Source organism: Polypterus senegalus, chromosome 6 (genome assembly GCF_016835505.1).
Source record: "Polypterus senegalus isolate Bchr_013 chromosome 6, ASM1683550v1, whole genome shotgun sequence".
In the NCBI taxonomy this organism is placed as follows: Eukaryota; Metazoa; Chordata; class Cladistia; order Polypteriformes; family Polypteridae; genus Polypterus; species Polypterus senegalus.
In genome coordinates, this window is record NC_053159.1 from 123,621,189 (window position 1) to 123,639,280 (window position 18,092).

Consider the following 18,092-nt stretch of genomic DNA (forward strand, 5'->3'; position numbering starts at 1 on the left):
CAATTATTACATTGAGCAACAAGAAGAAGCTACAGGAATCAACATAATGATGCTGCAAAGATGGCGAGACTTGACAGCGAAGAAACGGCACTCATCAGGAAAGCAGACTACGATCAAAAATGTCTTTAAATCATCACAGGACTGAACTTAAGTACAGTACATACTGTATTTGACTCCAGACAATTCTGTAACTGTAATTTCATTTTTTCAGTTAATTTATTCTGTTGTTTTGTTGTAAAACATGATTATTAGGTTCATAATGTGTAAAATTATAACATAGTTTGACGTTTAATGGGCTTTTTCTTAACACCTGCTATTATCCAACATTTTCGCTTATCCGATGTTCTGCCGGCCCGTTTATGTCAGATAAGCGAGACTCTACTGTATATATATGTATATACAGTATATGAGTGTATATATACTGTACATCGTCTGCTGAGTATTTTTGTTTTCTGCACTCGCTTCGCTCCCTCATGAGATGTTGATGCCATCTTGCCTTTGTTTACATGTCTTCACTCACACACACGCAAGGATTAGATGCCGAGTCAATTTGTCTAAAATTCCTCCAAGCAGAGAGGGAATGCCTGTAACGTAATGGTGAGTTTTGTCGCCATTAACAGCTGATTGTCGCTGGATGCCGACTTTTGTCAGGAAATATACATCAAGGTCTGTGACACAGTATTTGCTCCACAAGACGCCCAGACATTTCCAACCTTATTTTGGGGAAAAAAGTTAATCTTATGGAGCAAAAAATACAATATTTACATTTATTTGCTTAGCAGACACTAACTAAAGCGACTTACAAAAGAAGTAAACATTCGAGTATCATTAGGCTAATGTTACTATAAAGGATTAAGTGGAATGTGTCAGAGTATTACAAAAAAGTCTTTACTTTTCCATTACTAGGTTCTGCTGACCTTCATCAAATGTTTCCAACTCCTCCATCACTCGAACAGCACATCATGGGCTACTCACCAATGAACATGAACAACAAGGATTATGGCAGTATGGATAGTGCATCTGGAATAACGGTCCTAGATGGCAATTCAACATTAGGTGGCCAGTTTAAAATTGAGATTGAAGAAGGATTTTGTAGTCCAAAACCATCAGAGATTAAGGTAACAACACATTTTGTGTACACTGTAGAGCACCTGTTCTCATAGTGTTTAATGTGGGCTGAGCACTAACCAAAACATTATTGGCCGTGATGTGCAGCAGTTGAATCAAGACTTGCACTTTGTCTCCACTGTCTGAATTGCATAGGAATTATAGTGAGCTTGTTGTTTCTGTCATATGGCCAAGACAAAGATTATTGAGAAAAAATTAAGCAGTATTCCATTAATTATCATTGTATTTTTCCCACTAAACTTTTTTTTTCTTTTTCTTTAAGGATTTCTCTTTTGTGTATAAACCTGAGACCTGTCAAGCCCTGGTGGGCTGCTCTATGTTTGCACCCCTGAAAACTCTACCTAGTCAGTGCCTGCCTCCAATCAAACTGCCAGAGGAGTGCATCTACAGACCAAGCTGGACAGTTAGCAAACTGGAGCTTATCAACCCTGTCCCAGCAATGACATTTTTGAAAGATGGGTGCGTAAGACATGAAATATTTCACATAAATAAAACAGTAAATGTTTTTTAAAGAGTTTCCAGTAGTGTTGTGTAGTGTTAGGGCTCGTTTATACTTCACGCTCAGAGCGCATACATGCCCGCATCATGGCTGCCATGCGTTTCTAGCATTCATTTGATGCATCCTCTGAGCAGGTCCTCAGAAATTAACGCGACGCGTGCGCGAGTTGCAGTACCAGCAAAAAGTCGGGGGGCGCAGTGTTTTAAATGTTGGAGTGTGACGTCAGAGTCTCTGTTTTCTATCTACATGTGACAGAAAGCTGCTTTGCAGATCCTATGAGATTGGAGTGCGCGCGCGCGCTTCGATGTTTGATGAATGGTCCGATGTGGTGAAGCAAAATGCCAACATACAGATGTAATCGTGGTGCTTTTATATTCAAGCGTTGAATATTCCCGATCATAATGATATGATACATTTTAAAAGTCTCACATACCGTCTTCTGTGCCATCTTTTTTTCTAAGGCTGCCTCCCGTCGCCAGCAATAAATCGCCACACTGCGCACATTAAATGTATGGTATTCCAATTCTCTGCACATTTAGAATCCTTAGATTTACACTTGATATCATTTTCATAATTAAATGCATTAAAGTATGTATGTTACATTTTACAGATAAATCAGTAATTTCGTTTAAATAATGAATACAATTAATAATTACACACATGGGGGTGACACGGTAGTGGAACGTTAGCGCTGCTGTCTTGCAGGGAGTCACGTTGCTGATATTCCCTGCCTAGGTTTTACATGTTTTCCTGCTGGGTTTCCTTCCAAAGATATACATTTTTTGGTTACACTAAAATGATGCTAGTGTATGTGAGTGCTCGTATTCACCTTGCGATGAGCTGATGCCTTGTCCAAGGATTGTTTCTGCCTCATGCCCAATGCATTGCACGTGGAATGCGGTGAGCTTGCTGTTGCCTCTGTGGCGCTGTGAACCTGCAGTTGCCTCTGTGGCGCTGTGAACCTGCAGTTGCCTCAGCAACAGACAGCCAACCCTCAACAGACAGGTACATTTTGGTGTGTCACACTGTTGGGGAAGGCCTCAAAATAGTTAAAAACTCTCACAATAGAAAGTAAAATTAGAGAAGATGCCCCTGCAATCACCAGATATATAAGTTATGGTGTTTGTAATGCTGAAAGGGTAGAGATGATAAAGACATTGTGTGGTTACAGGAATTTATCCGGTGGGAATTGGGCAGTGCCTATCCAAAAGGGCTCTCTGCCCACCCAATGAAAAAGCAATATGAACATAAAGCTTTAGCTTATTTTACCCTCCCTACATATGCAAATGCTCATCCAAGGATTTTTTTTTTTTTTTGTGATTCCAATGGCAAGGATTGTAACTTACCCAGCTGTGACCAATTATGTATTATCACCCTAGAGCAGTAACAAAAATAATTAGAGAAGAGTACCACTAGTTTCCTCCATACCACTGCGCAATAGCACTTAAATGACCAAACGAAAAGTTAAGCAAAGGTAGAAGTAAATTAATAACAAATGAAACAAATACCTATTTATAAATTCCTCTCTAATTGCAGTATGATGAGCTTGAAACATTACCCCACACAAGGCAAACAAAAAATATATCACATGGGTCTCTCAATATTAAGCTGTTCTAATAATAGATCATAGATCTTAAAGCATTCAGAAGAAATAACTAGCTGTAATAAAGTGTTATAAGAATGAGAGAAATGGTTGTGTGTTCCTGAAGTGGTTTGCCAGTGGCAAGACACTTTTTTCATGCACTTTCTTCCCACTCCTGCCAATGTTATTGTCTCCTGCCTCTTCCTTCTCACTGCTCCCTTTAAAGGTAACTTCCTTGTAAAGATCCACCCTTTCTTTAGATAACTGATTTTAATTGGTCCATTCCTGTCTGCATCTACTTTAACTCAGTCTTTTGAATTACAAATGGGCAGCATGTTCTGTAAAATGTTAACAAGACAGTAACTGGTGAATAAGCAGAAATAATAACAAGGATAAACTGCTTTTTGGGTAAAATAGTTTTTGAGCATTCTGATACTTTTATAATTTGAGAAGTTTTAGTGTCTTGTCTTTTGGTGGTGATCTAAAGCAGCTCTGAAAATATAAAATGGTGCATCGTCTACAATAAAACTTTCTTTGTACACAAAGATATGACAATTACTCTCATCAGCAGTGTTTCAACAGGGTATGCTTTTTTTGCTGATATACCTTTTCTTTTTCAGAAATATTCCCAGTGTTGGAAGTGCAATGGATCAAGACTATGTTCAAACGTACACACCTCAGACACATACTCCATTTATGTCGAACAGTGCACCTCCAAGCAATAGTGGTGCTGGAATATTGCCCTCCCCTGCCACTCCAAGGTTTTCTGCCCCTACGCCACGGACACCCAGGACTCCTCGCACTCCAAGAGGTTGCGGGGGACCTTCAAGTGTGCAGGGTTCCCTCAAGTATGAGAATTCAGACTTGTACTCTCCAGCCTCTACTCCCTCAACTTGCCGACCTCTGAACTCTGTTGAACCTGCCACAGTGCCCTCCATCCCTGAAGCTCACAGCCTTTATGTCACGCTCATCCTGTCAGAGTCAGTTATGAACCTCTTCAAGGATTGTAATTTTGACAGTTGTTGCATCTGTGTCTGCAACATGAATATTAAAGATGCCGATGTTGGGGTGTACATCCCTGACCCCAACTGTGAGGCTCAGTCTCCAGGCATGTGTGGTTTCAATGCATTCATGAATCGCCGTTTTGGAAATAACTCCGGCCTTTTCCTAGAAGATGAGCTAGATATTGTGGGTCGCAGCTCTGATATCAGCCGGGATACAGAAAAAAGATTCGAAGCACTCAGGAATGCCTCTCTGGAGCGGAGCGCATTTAAAGACAAGGTCCCAGATGAGTTGATTCTGCTTATTCAGGACCAGTGCACTAATCCATTTTTTCCAGTTGCTGCATTTGAAATGGAAGTGTCGATGCCTAAAAATGGCAGTGTGACCATTCCTTCTGTTCGTGTGGAGGAAAGGGACTATTATAATGACTGCTACATGGCTTTAGAGCATGGTCGACAGTTCATGGATAACATGTCTGGAGGCAAAGTGGATGAGACACTGGTGAAGAACACTTGTCTGCACCACTGGTCCAAGAGAAATGGTAAGACATATTTCAACTTGGAAGATTTCAGTTAAGCTTCTGAAATAAATAATCTACGTCTGTGTTTTCAATCTTTGTCATCTTGTCTTTTAATATACTTCACTTTTGGTGTTAGGAAACAGACAGGCCCTTAGGATTATATCGACTTGGGCTGGGCATTGTATCACATTTTCTTTCTTGTTTCTAAGAAAAGTCAATATGCAAAAGCCAAAGTTATGATGTTCTGCAGTTTCATTTGATTTTCCACATCAACTTATGAATAGGAAATAAAATCCACAAAATCTTCTGCATGCAAAGTGTAACACTGTTGACTCCACCCTTGTTGCCTGGCAGTCTTGAGTGGGGTTGTGGAAATGAGGGAGGGTCAGTGGAGGAAGAGTTCAAAACAGGCAGTGGATCTTCTGTCTAGAAATTAATGGAAAATGAAAGTAGAGTTTTGCTGAAACAGCTCTGTTTCTAACAATAAATCACTTCCCTACTCAGAATTTCAAGCATCCCTTTATAGATACTTCTCCGGCAATGGCATGTAACTTACCTATCTATTAACATAGAAAAAGTAAGATTAAAGAAACATGCAAAATATGAGATTCATGACTGCTAATAATGGTGCTGATGAATGTTACAAAGTCAACACCCGCATTCATCATACAGACTGTTACAGACAAGAAAAAGCACGTTTATGCAAATACATCATAAGGGACCATTATAAATGATGTAAATCAGGGGTGCCCAATGCGTTGATCACGATCGACCGGTAGATTGCAAAGGTAGTGCAGGTAGTTCGCGTTGCATTACAAAAAAAAAAAATTTTAAAGTTTAGTCTGTCATATATCCTCCCTATGGCATTTGCCACTTGATTGACATACTGGGTGGCCAGTCTGAGATCTCTTTTTAACTGAGTCTTGTCAAGAAATGAAAGTCACCATCCAATGAGTCCCACGGCATTAGGAAGATTCTCCTTAGTCCACTTTTCCCCTACCACAACAAGAAACCGGCTGTGGAAAACTTTGTTCAGCATGCCAGAAACAAAGAGCACACAGCTCAACTCATTATATGGTGATGTACATCAGAGAGCGATATTTTGTAGAGTATGAATGCAGGTTTTTGTGCAAGACATTTCTGAGAGATGCTTGTGGCTTGAATTAAGCCAGCCTTATTGAACGCAGTCAAAGAGCACTGCAGTCCTTACACTTTTGATTGTTTAACTTTCTTTTGCCAGCTTTTTGTCTCATTTGCTAAGCCACTTTGATTATTATTACAGTTTCATTTTTTGTTAATTCATTGTCTATGTTGTAGCCTTCATTTTTTAGCCCAAACACCTCTGTTGGCTATGAATTGTCTAGCTTTTGATTCCTATGAATATTTTGCTCTAAATTTCAAGCAGAAAAGTGAGCTCAGGAACACGTCACATTGTCCCCTCAATACAACTTGAGATATACAATTTACTGTATATTTGAAATTCTGTTTATGCATGATATAAAGGAAATGGATACATTGTTAGGGAGGAGTTTCCTTACTGTAACTATTGATAAAGCACTGATCACCTTTGTCTAGCGTGCTTTGCTCTGCTGGCTGAAAGTTCCATTCGAAAACATGTGTTTAAGTTTAGTGCAAAGCCCTGACATTGTGTTGGGTAGGATGATGTTGTTTTCTATAATATGTTGTAGACACACTCCAATATTTTTTTGTGAATCCAAAGTAACATGGGCTTTTATATGTATTGTAACTAGTGTGCACTAGTGTAATGTTAACATGATTGCCTGTTTTCCATTTTAAATCGGCATTTGTTCATATTGTTTAACATTGTCTTTCGTGCATTTATAGTTGGCTAGGTCTGATTAGATCTAGTGGGGTGAAGATGTATAGAAAAATAGTATATCCTGTGTTCCTTAAGCTGTCCATTGTTTGTTTATTCTTTAATTGTTTAATTTAAAATACAAGGAAGTCTTCATAAAATACAGTTTTAACACACAAACTGGCTAATACCGGGGCTGAAATATGGTTATTTATAGACTAGATTGGAGTAGTAATACGAAACCTACTTTAGTGGCCTATATAGTGGTAACAAAGCCTTTTTTGTGTTGTAATAGGCACATTTAAAGTTAGCTGGATAAAAAGAGGTAATAGAAGTGATATTTTAAGTGAAAAATACATTAAAAGTTTTAGCCAATTATTGTTTTAAGTTCTTATTGATGGAAACAATGTAAAAAATGTAATTGAAGCCACCTACAGCAAAAAAACATATACTCAAACTGCCTTATCATGACAGTTTTCCTAATATTTAAGAAAGACAGAAAAGCCAAGCAGCATTTGATACAATAGAATAGAGTGTTTTTTTGGTACATTCTCTTATGTTTGTGGGTATCCCACCATTCATTACATGGATTAATGAGTCTTAGAATATTATGATCTTCAATGGAAAAATGTGTCCTCCTGAGTTAAACCTATTTCCTGTAATGCACTGGTTTGGTAGTCTTACCTTCAGCAGGTTCTTTTCACTATACAGTACCTTCAAAAAGCTGGTCTATATTTAAAGTTTCCCTTCATTGTGTCACAAAGTTTATAACTACAGTGCTTTTTGATAGCAATCAGACCTCGTCATGTCTTTCACAATGTATGTTGCAGCTTTATGCTAAAATCATTTTTTTTTTAAACTCATTAGGCAGTAGTTAATACCCTAGAATGAGAAAGCAAAAACAGAATTTAAGAGTTGTTTCAAATTTATTAAAAATTTGAAACTGAAATCTTAAATTCAGACCCTTTCTTCCGTGTTTATTTGAAGCATCTTTGGGAGCGATAACATTCTACAGTCTCCTAAAGGTATAAGGTGACAAACTTCAGATACCTGGATTTGATGATTTTCAGCCATTTTTCTCTGCAGATTTTCTCCAAGCTTTATAAGGTTGAATGTGGATTATCAGTGGACACGTCACTCCAGAGATTTTCCATTAGGTTCATTGCCTCTGGCTGGAACACTTAAGGGTATTCCCAAAGCTGTCCCTAAGCCAATTTTGTGTTGTCTTTGTTTCGTGCTTAGGGTGTTTGTCCTGTTGGAAGCATAACACATTTGACAAATGAGAGGAAACCATTCAGCCCATTTGTTTTGCTAATGGCTAAGCTGTTCCAGCATTGCATGCACATTTTCTTTAATGTTTGCAAGGTTTCTGCTTCAACTAAATGTCTTGGTAGTTTGTTTTAGGGTCCCACAACTCTTTGTGTAAAGAAATGTTTCTGACTTAAGGGGAACTGCATTTAAAACTTAATTTTCCACTAATGTCTTCGAGTACATGATTCATCCTTAAGCCAAAAGAATATTACTGGTTGTGTTTTATCAATGCCTTTAATTATTTTAACTACCTGGATTAGGTCCCCACACAGTCTCCTCTGCTTAAGACTAAACAGAGTAGGACATGTCCTTAAGTCCTGGGATGCACTTGGTTGCTCTAATCTGCAAAGCTTCAAGTGCTGCTATGTCTTACATGTGCCCTGGTGACCAGAACTGCACACAGTACTCCAGATGTGGCCTTACTAGTGTATTACATAGTTTGAGCATAATGTCCCTTGACTTAAATTCAACAGATTTTATGATACAGACTGACATTTTTTGCCTTTAACTTTTCTGTGTATTGCTTAATCAATGAAAGTTTTGTGTCAACATGCACCCCAAAATCCTTTTCAGACATTGCTTCCTGTATGACAGTGTCTCCATTCTTATATTTATAATTTATGTTCCTCCTTCTGTGCAGCATTTTGCTCTTTTCTGCATTAAACTGCATTTTAAAAGTGTTCATCCAGTTCTGAAGGTGGCCCAGGTCCTTTTGAATTGTTTTTGCTGCCTCATCAGTGTCTGCCATCTTTCAATTTTAGTGGCATCTGTGAATTTCCCAAGTTTACTAACTAGCAGAATCAACGTCATTAATATATTCCATGCTCCATAGTGCTCTGGAGCAGGTTTTTATTAAGGATATATTTGTACTGTACTCTAATTAGCTTTCCTTCAGCTATGACTAATCTAATCATTCCGGACACTGAAGCAACACCATCACAGTTTATATGTATAGATAGAACTTCATTTGTCCTTAAGGGGAAATTATTTATTTATTTTTACAGAAGCTTGATTTTTTTCATTGTTCCTGACCTCTTTATATGTTCCTGCCATGAGCCAAGAAGCTTGTAGCTCCTTATCACTACACTAATAGCCTGTTTTCTGTTTTGCAAAGGTTTGGTTTAGCAGAACGCAGCCTGCTATGCCCCAAACCCCACATTCAGTCAGATGAAGGTTGTCACCCTGCTGCATTCCTCACAGCTGAAGTCTGTGTTGGTCTTTATTTGGCAATGCATTTTTAAGGAATTATATAGGGAATGAAATACTGTGATTTGTGTTCCTTGTGTACAACAATCTTTGTAAATATTGAATGACAAAAGGACATTTAGGAATTGTGAACGTTAGTTAAATGTGCTCTCAGGGTCATTCAATGATGCAGAAATGTTTTATAGTATTCCCTAGCCTCAACATAATACTATCTCTAAACTCTGCAGACAGATTTCTTAACCTGGTTTATACCCTGGATACATAATGTCAGCTGTGGCACCTCATTTAGACAGGCATGTGCTTTTCCTAATCATGTCCGGTCATTTTAATTTACCACAAGTGGTCTCCGAACAACGTGCAAAAAACATGCCAATAATTGTTAGTAGAATGGGATACATCTGAGCAGTTTTTCAAGTATCGTATTCAATGGTCTCAATACTTGTGTCAATATGATAGTTCAAAAAATTTTAACATCCTGTTTTCTCTGTGTAATTCTGTGGTATTAAGTTTGTTTGATGAGGGAAAAAAAATAACTTAAATGATTTTAGAATAAGGGTGCAACTTTAGGAAATGGTTAAAAAAAATGTGTAGTGTCTGAATATTTTCTGAATCTGCTGTATTCTGTATGATTCCAAAACATTTTAAAGTATGTTTAAGAATATTTTCATGTAGTCTGGTACAGAATGCATTTCAGAATCAATACTGACTTTGTACGTCATACTGAGAATTTTAAACAACCTTTCTAGGTGTTTGTGTACACTGAAATGAGGGAACATTTCAAAAGAATTCCCTCGGTTTTAACGAACATTAGGGTGAAAAATAATTTTAAGACCCTAGTTTTTTTTAAAGTCTTCAATTAATTTTTCCATACTCTTTCTAATGGAGAGTTGTGGGCTGCTGGATTGTTTTCTGGCTGGACACTTCACAATCAGGATGCTAAACCATCACATGGGACACAATTGAACATACATTGAGCCACTTTATTGCAGTTAAACAATAACTTAACTGCAGTTTTTTAAAAACAATGTGGTCCATCAAGGACATCCACACAAGCTAGTTGTACTGTTGGTACTTTGGCCCACATGTATGAAATAAATAATAAATTCAATAACCAAAGATAAAATAAAGGATAGATTCCTTCCTTCGGAAGACATTTATCAGTGTAACAAATTTAGTGCTTTAAGAAAAGCAGTGTTAGTCAAACTTTATTTTAAAGTTGATTTTTTTTTAACAATCTGTTGAAACGGATTGCTGCTGCTACACATGAAAATAGACTTGAACTTGTATAACACCATAAACAACAGGTTGCCAGTGTGACTTAGAAAGTAGGGTATTATACTGTATTCTAAAGCTAGTCAGTTGCTGTAAGTTTAAAAAAAAATCTGTGTCCTTGAAAGGTTTTTTACTCTTGAAAGCTCACCTTAGATAAAGAAATTGCTAATTAAACTGAACTAATCATTATTTGTTACAATAAGATGGATAATGAAATAGAATAAATAATGTAAATTAACTATGTGGCTATAGGAAGAAGTACTCCTGGCGTTGATATAACATTTCAGATTAACTTTTCACCTTCTGTGGCTTGCTATAAGAAATGTCATAAACCTCATACTTGTTCTTGCTGTTTCTACAATAATAATATATTTGATCTTACCATTTAGCTGTGGATGTCAGCATGATTTGCTCCCAGGATATTCTGAGGGTACTGCTGTCTCTTCAGCCAATACTACAGGATACAATTCAGAAAAAACGAACAGTGCGATCATGGGGCTTCCAGGGTCCTTTAACATGGCAGCAGTTTCATAAAATGGCTGGAAGAGGGACTTATGGTAAATAAAATTTTGCTTTACTTCTACTTCATCTCATCCTCTTTTTTGATATTTTATGTGCATTAATGTTTGTGTATTTTCATATAGTTATTTATCTGCATGCATTCTTTACCTTCTCAGTTTTGCAATGGTGAAAATTGGTACCAAATACATGTTTTATTCTATGGCCAAATAGCAGCTTTCTTGTTTGTTTACGTGATGCGTTTGTTTTTCTTGTCAATTTTCCTTATAGTAAATAATGCGTTAGGAGAAATTCTTGATTTTGTATTTTTCCTAATTTTTTTTTTTTTTTTTCGCACAAGAAAATTGATCATTTTAAATTAAAGAAAGCAATGCAATGTGATCAAAGTCTGACGAATAATACTGGCCACTGATATATCAGGCCTATATTTGATGTCTTCATATACACGAGTATCAATAGATCCTCCTTCAGTACTATAAAGCTGAAACTGTCAAAGCTGCAGAACATTGCAGTGTTTTTAGTTGCCTTTTTTTAAAAAACTAGAAGGGGTATTTTGGTGCTGCCAACTAAATTTAGCGGCAAAACATTCTAAACTACAGAAGTGTTCAGAAACATTGTCTGTAGTGTTCTCCTGAACACAAGGGAATTCTGTTTCAGATGGTTGCAGCTGTTGAGCTTCGGTCAGTGTTGTGGAATTGCATACTGGACAGAAACAAGTATGTTTACCCAACTGAATCTGAAACAGACATAGCCTGTAGTCATTCCCTGTACAAATAGGGAATCTGTGCAAAATTTGTCAAAGGTAGTTTCAACATTTTAAATGAGCATACTGGTCAAACACACACACAAGAACATGTTCAACTTCGTATATTAAGTATTATATAACTTTTTTGACATAGTCATTTTTTGTGGTATTGATATTCACAGTCTATATTCTCCATATGATGTCTGTGTAGAAATGCCAATTCCTTTAGGTATTTTAATTCAGGTTTAATTGCTTATGAAATGGTGAAACATTGCTTTACTGCCTGTGGATTGCTATTGATTATTAGTGCCATGTTAATTTGTTCTAGTCCAAAGTAACTAAAATCCGAATTGTTGGCCATATGAGAGCAAATAAAATCTAAAAAAGTATTTTGAAATTAGTTTTATTTTTCTGGATAGTGTCACTGTCTTAGATGTTAAATAAAAATAGGACAGTACTATGATTCTATTTATTTGATTGTTAGTTGGTTCGAAGAAAACCTTTAGAGAGTCAGTATTCATTTTTATTTTCGTTAGATTTTATTTTTTAAAGACAAGCTTATTACTTTTTATTAATTCTTTTTTGAATAACCCATTTAACTTAAATATTTTGGAATGTTATACGTTGGCCTTCTGAGCAGTGTATTAATTCAACAACACTTAATTGGTGAATAGTTGCTGTTGTGAATGTCACACCTGTGCCTTTCTACTAAAAGTAAATATATTTTGGTTACATAATTAACCTAAACTTGCATCTGAAAATAGTAATTCTCTCAAATTGCATAAAATCTCCTGTCAGATCTGTCTGTTTACATATTTTAAATTATTCATTAGGGACTGATGAGTCACCAGAGCCTCTTCCGATTCCTACATTTCTGATGGGCTACGAGTATGACTTTGTTGTTCTATCTCCATTTGGTCTACCCTATTGGGAGAAACTGCTACTAGATCCTTATGGCTCTCAAAGGGATATAGCTTATCTAGTGGTGTGTCCTGAAAACGAAGCCTTACTAAATGGAGCGAAGAGTTTCTTCCGGGATCTGACAGCAGTTTATGAGGTAAATGTCTCTTTAAAGTTTGCCATTGTATGTTGCATGCATACAGTTAAGCTACTTAAACTTTTTTATCTTTGATCTGTGGAAAATTCCTATGATATTGCCTAAAGTATTTGACAGTAAATACTGCCTTTCGCTTATAAAATGAACATGCTTATAGCTTATATAGAATATGGTTTTAAAAAACTGATATGCTGGAGTGTGTGTAATCTTTCTTGATGTGGTCATCTAAACAAAAATCCTTTTATTTGAAATAGATTCCAATAAAGATAAAGTTCTGCTTTAATTATTTTTCTTTAATCATATAGAAGTACAGACATTTGGTTTTTTTCTCCAGTTAGCAGTAGCATTCTTTTGATTTACTATACCTAACATTAAATATGTTCACAACCATTTTCCACTGCATGTTCTAGAATACATATTCCTTGAAGACTATATAAGATAGTTAAACTAAAAATAATGCACAGATGCAAAAACTTAAGGAAAATAGAGTAAAGCTCTGTCAGCCAATGACAGTTTAAGGTCATTTAATGTGTGCATGCCAATGTTTTCCACGGTCTATGATAAAGATAATAAGTTAGCCCTGGATTAACTATTAACCAAAATAATAACATGCTGAGGGCACCCAGGGAAGGAGGGCACCCTAGACTCTAGAATATTTTCCCATGAAGGTTCATTATTGTAATTCATTCATAAATTACACCATTTCTATAAACATCATATGCATGAGAAATAGGCAAAACTCTTAAATGGCTTAATTTCAAGTTTGCTCGCTAGATCAGAATTGTGGGTGCCGAAAAGAAATATAGAGCTCCATCTGCTAAACAAAATGCTTTTAAAGCACTATTCAGTTTTATGTTAATTTAACATTACAGACTATTTTTGTTTTTCAAAGAGCACCCTAAGATGCCTTCAATTTTCCAAATTTTGGGTCACAAATGAACAATAATGTTTTCTCTTATGTTTTAGTCCTGCCGTCTCGGTCAACATCGCCCGATAGCCAAAGTACACAGTGACGGGATTGTCAGAGTGGGAAGCACAGCAGCCAAAAAGTTTACTGACCATCCTGTCAGTGAATGGTTTCTGAAAGGGGCCAGCAACAGTGATACCTTTGCCAAGCTGAAACTCTATGCTCAAGTGTGCCGACATGACTTGGGTAAGTGAAGATTCTGTTCTTTACCTAAAGGGAAATGGTTTGCTCCCTACTTCCTCCTTCCTGCTCCTCTTCAGTGACTCTGTGGTTAGCATAAAGCTCAAGAGACCTCATTTTGATTTCTATTATACCCCTGTTTTGTGTAGAATTTATATTCTTCTGAATCAATCTCCATATACCCTGCCTTTCTCATGCATCCTTAAGGAAGTGCATTTTAGGTTACATGGTATCCTTAAATTGGCCTGGTATCCCTGAGTACTACTGGCTGGCATTCCATTTAATAATAGTTTCTGCTTTTCTACCTTGGCATTTTTGCCCTCCTACAAGCTAGTTCAGAAACAGCTGAGAATCTGCTAACCTTTAAGAAGGAAGCCTCAGTATTTCTGATTGATTACTTCAAAGTAAATCTTGTGATTTCTTGCTTTCTAGATGGCTAGGGAAAGGACATTTGACTTGATCTTAATAAGATATTGCATTAGATGTCTTACTGAATTTAAATTTTATTAATTGCAATATAATTAATAAAACTATCGATTTATTTTTAAAAAGACCAATCATTTTATTTATTTGCTACGGAAGCAGTGTTGCTCTGTTGTGTTACAAAATCCTCTGCCTTAAGGATGGAAGTTGTATACTGGCACAGATGGATACAGATTGAATGAGTATGTTTTGTACCTTGTCACATTTTAAGAATTGTGGATTCATAAAGGTTAGTGACTGATTTAATAAGACTCACTTTTTTTTTTTTTTATAAACATGTTTGTAGTTTTCTTAGTTCGTGTTATTCAGTTTATTTAATACTATGTATTTTTGTTTTTAAATCAAAGAAGGGAACAATTTTAACAACAAATGTAATATTCCTGTAAGAAAGTACACAGTGTCTGAATGAACTCAATTCTGTTGTGCTGGTTAGAACACATTGGGATTTATAAGTGGTATTTTGGTTTAGACTCCATTATGAAGGAAACGGTGAAGTTTTCAGGAAAGCTTTTTTTATTGTTTGTGTTGTTTGTATGTGTTCCAGTATTAGTATCTTGCAGACCAAAATCCACATGGTGCATCAGTGAAGCCCAGTTCAAATAGCCTACAATGTAAAAGGCATATATTTAACAGACAGAATTCAACAATAATAACTTGGAATTGAACTTGCCACACTTTTTGTATTGAGTATGCAGTAAATTTCTGCACAATTCGTTAATTTTATAACCTGTTTAAAACCGTTATGCCTTTGCTTTTATGCATACTGTTAATAGACAATTGTATGTAAGTTTTACTGCGGTGGGCTGGCACCCTGCCTGGGGTGTCTTTCCTGCCTTGCACCCTGTGTTGGCTGGGATTGGCTCCAGCAGACCCCCATGACCCTGTAGTTAGGATGTAGCGGGTTGGCTGATGGATGGATGAATGTAAGTTTTATCTGTTTTTGTTGCCTTTTATTCTCAAACATATTGGAAAATATGTTAATGCTGTTTCAAGATTTTTAAGTAGTAACAATTTCATAGAAACGTGTACAGGATTACATGAGTGATCAATTATTCGGAAAAGCATTCAAAACACAAAGTTGTTTGGAAAAAATATAAATTACATTGTTGATATTTAACTGCTTTTTAAAGTGCAGGAACCCATCATTTTGTATACCTGTTTTCATGGTGAGCAAGGGTTTGTAAATTAATACAAAGATAGCATTCTTCATTTGTTTAATGCCAAAATTGTGTACTGCATGGTAACAAAGCCTATAATTATGAATTCCTTTTTTTCTCCCTGCAGGTCCTTATCTTGCTTCACTTTCACTTGATAGTTCTTTGCTCACTCAGCAGATCCCATCTGCTTCTAGCAACCAGGCCTCATCTACTCAGACACAAACGGGTGGAAGCAGTAGCACAACAAATAATCTGATGTCTTGTGGCTCTAGCATTTCCAACACCACTATGACCAGCACAGCCACACCTATATCAGCATCAGGAATGAGTGGAGGGATGCAGTCTGCCAAAGCTGGCTCATTTCCACCTTTTGGGGGAATGTCTGTGCAGGGGACCCAGTCACAGAATGGACAGCCTTCAAGTAGCCAAAACAGCAACAACAGCCTGAGTGTGGATAATGCATCTGGATCTTTACCGCCGCAGCAGCTTTCTACAGAGCTTCCTGAGAGGTGAATTTATATTAATATAATGTAGGATTGTCATTGTCACCTTTCAAGATTTACACTTTGCACAAGAACAAAAATACTGTAACTACTTATAATTCATGAAGTCTTTCTAGTTCACAAGCGGATACTTGAGTGACACATAACAGTGTTACAGCTTTCAGAGAAAAATGATAAAGCACCTTCTGAAAGTTTTCTGTAATCAAGGACTTAATGATTTTTTGTAAGGAGTTTGACTAATCATGTGTGATTTTTGCCTGTCCTTATGTGCAGAATTCCCATAACCTGATTGTTCACTTACCAGATGTGTGTGTTTTTCTACTTTTTCTACTGTGGTTATGTTGGTTTATTCACATAAAGAGTTTGTGCCAGTGTGAAGACTACATCAAGACCTCCTATCATCCAGAGATATAGAGTTTAGAGAGCAAGATGTTGCTTCCATTTCAAAGGGATAATGGAGACAAGCCATAAGAGGAAAAATCATATGCTTTATCATAAAGTAAAAGCCTGCCAGCTTCATTGATTACCTTATAAAATATATACTGCTCAAAAAAATGAAAGGAACACTTTTTAATCAGAGTATAGTATTGAGTCCATGAAACTTCTGGGATATCGATCAGGTCAGTTAAGTAGCAGGGGGGTTGTTAATCAGTTTCAGCTGCTTTGGTGTTAATGAAATTAATAACAGGTGCACTAGAGGGGCAACAATAAGACAACCCCCAAAACAGGATTGGTTTAACAGGTGGAGGCCACAGACATTTTTCCCTCCTCATCTTTTCTGACTGTTTTTTCACTAGTTTTGCATTTGGCTACAGTCAGTGTCACTACTGGTAGCATGAGGCGATACCTGGACCCTACAGAGGTTGCACAGGTAGTCCAGCTTCTCCAGGATGGCACATCAGTATGTGCCATTTCCAGAAGGTTTGCTGTGTCTTCCAGCACAGTCTCAAGGACATGGAGGATATTCCAGGAGACGGACAGTTACACTAGGAGATCTGGACGTGGCTGTAGAAGGTCCTTAACCCATACGCAGGACCAGTATCTGCTCGTTTGGGCAAGGAAGGAACAAGATGACCACTACCAGGACCCTACAAAAAATTATCTTCAGCAGGCACCGTGGAGCTTGATTGGCATTTGCAATAGAATACCAGAATTGGCAAGTCCACCACTGGCGCCCAGTGCTTTTCACAGATGAAAGCAGGTTCACCCTGAACACATGTGACAGAAAACATGTGACTGGAAAAACCGTGGAGAACGTTATGCTGCCTTTAACATTGTTCAGCATGACCCGTTTGGTGGTGGGTCAGTGACGGTCTGCATATCCATGGAGGGACGTATAGACCTCTACAAGCTGGACAACGGCACCTAGACTGCCATTAGGTATTGGGATGAAATCCTTGGACCCATTGCCAGACCCTATGCTGGTGCAGTGGGTCCTGGGTTCCTCCTGGCGCACGACAATCCCCAGCCTCATGTGGCAAGAGTATCCAGGTAGCTCCTGGAGAATGAAGGAATTGATACCATTAACTGTCCCCCATGCTCACCTGACCTAGATCCCCCAGGACACTATTGTTGTAGGAGCATGCCTCGATGTTGTCAGGCATGCATACAAGCATGTGGGGAGCCATACAAACTACTGAGTACAATTCTGAGTTGCTGCAATAAAATTTCGGCAAAATGGACTAGCCTGCTGCATCATTTTTTCACTTTGATTTTCGGGGTGTCTTTGAATTCAGTCCTCTGTAGGTTGATAATTATCATTTCCATCAAACAATGTGGCATCCTTTTTTTCCCCTAACACATTACCCGGTCCACATCAGTATAGTTATCCTGCATGATTTTTTTCCCCTTTGAATTCTGAAGTGTTTTCAAAGTCTTCCTTTAATTTTTTTGAGCAGTTTAATTAGGAGGGTTCAGGAATTTATGTGCAAATAACAGTACATTTGCAAAGTATTAAGACCCCTTCCACTTTTTTCACATTTTGTTATGTTACACCCTCATGCCTAAAATTTATTTTTCCTTCCTCAAGCAACACTTAATACCCCAGAATGACAAAGTGAAATGTTTGCAAATGTATTAAAAGTAAAACGCTGAAGTATGCACTGGCAGAAGTAATTGCATGCTTTTGCTGTGACACTTAATCTT

General features: G+C 37.3%; 1 protein-coding gene across 1 annotated transcript in view; it reads left to right on the plus strand.

Moving 5' to 3' along the window:
• Positions 1-18,092, plus strand: part of med13a (mediator complex subunit 13a) — a 229,515-nt gene that overhangs the window by 173,914 nt on the left and 37,509 nt on the right. Inside the window, exons 14-20 of the mRNA XM_039757031.1 lie at positions 907-1,118; positions 1,391-1,587; positions 3,830-4,752; positions 10,726-10,893; positions 12,434-12,657; positions 13,624-13,810; positions 15,572-15,953. Coding sequence (XP_039612965.1) covers positions 907-1,118; positions 1,391-1,587; positions 3,830-4,752; positions 10,726-10,893; positions 12,434-12,657; positions 13,624-13,810; positions 15,572-15,953 — 2,293 coding nt within the window. The remainder of the gene's footprint in view (positions 1-906; positions 1,119-1,390; positions 1,588-3,829; positions 4,753-10,725; positions 10,894-12,433; positions 12,658-13,623; positions 13,811-15,571; positions 15,954-18,092) is intronic.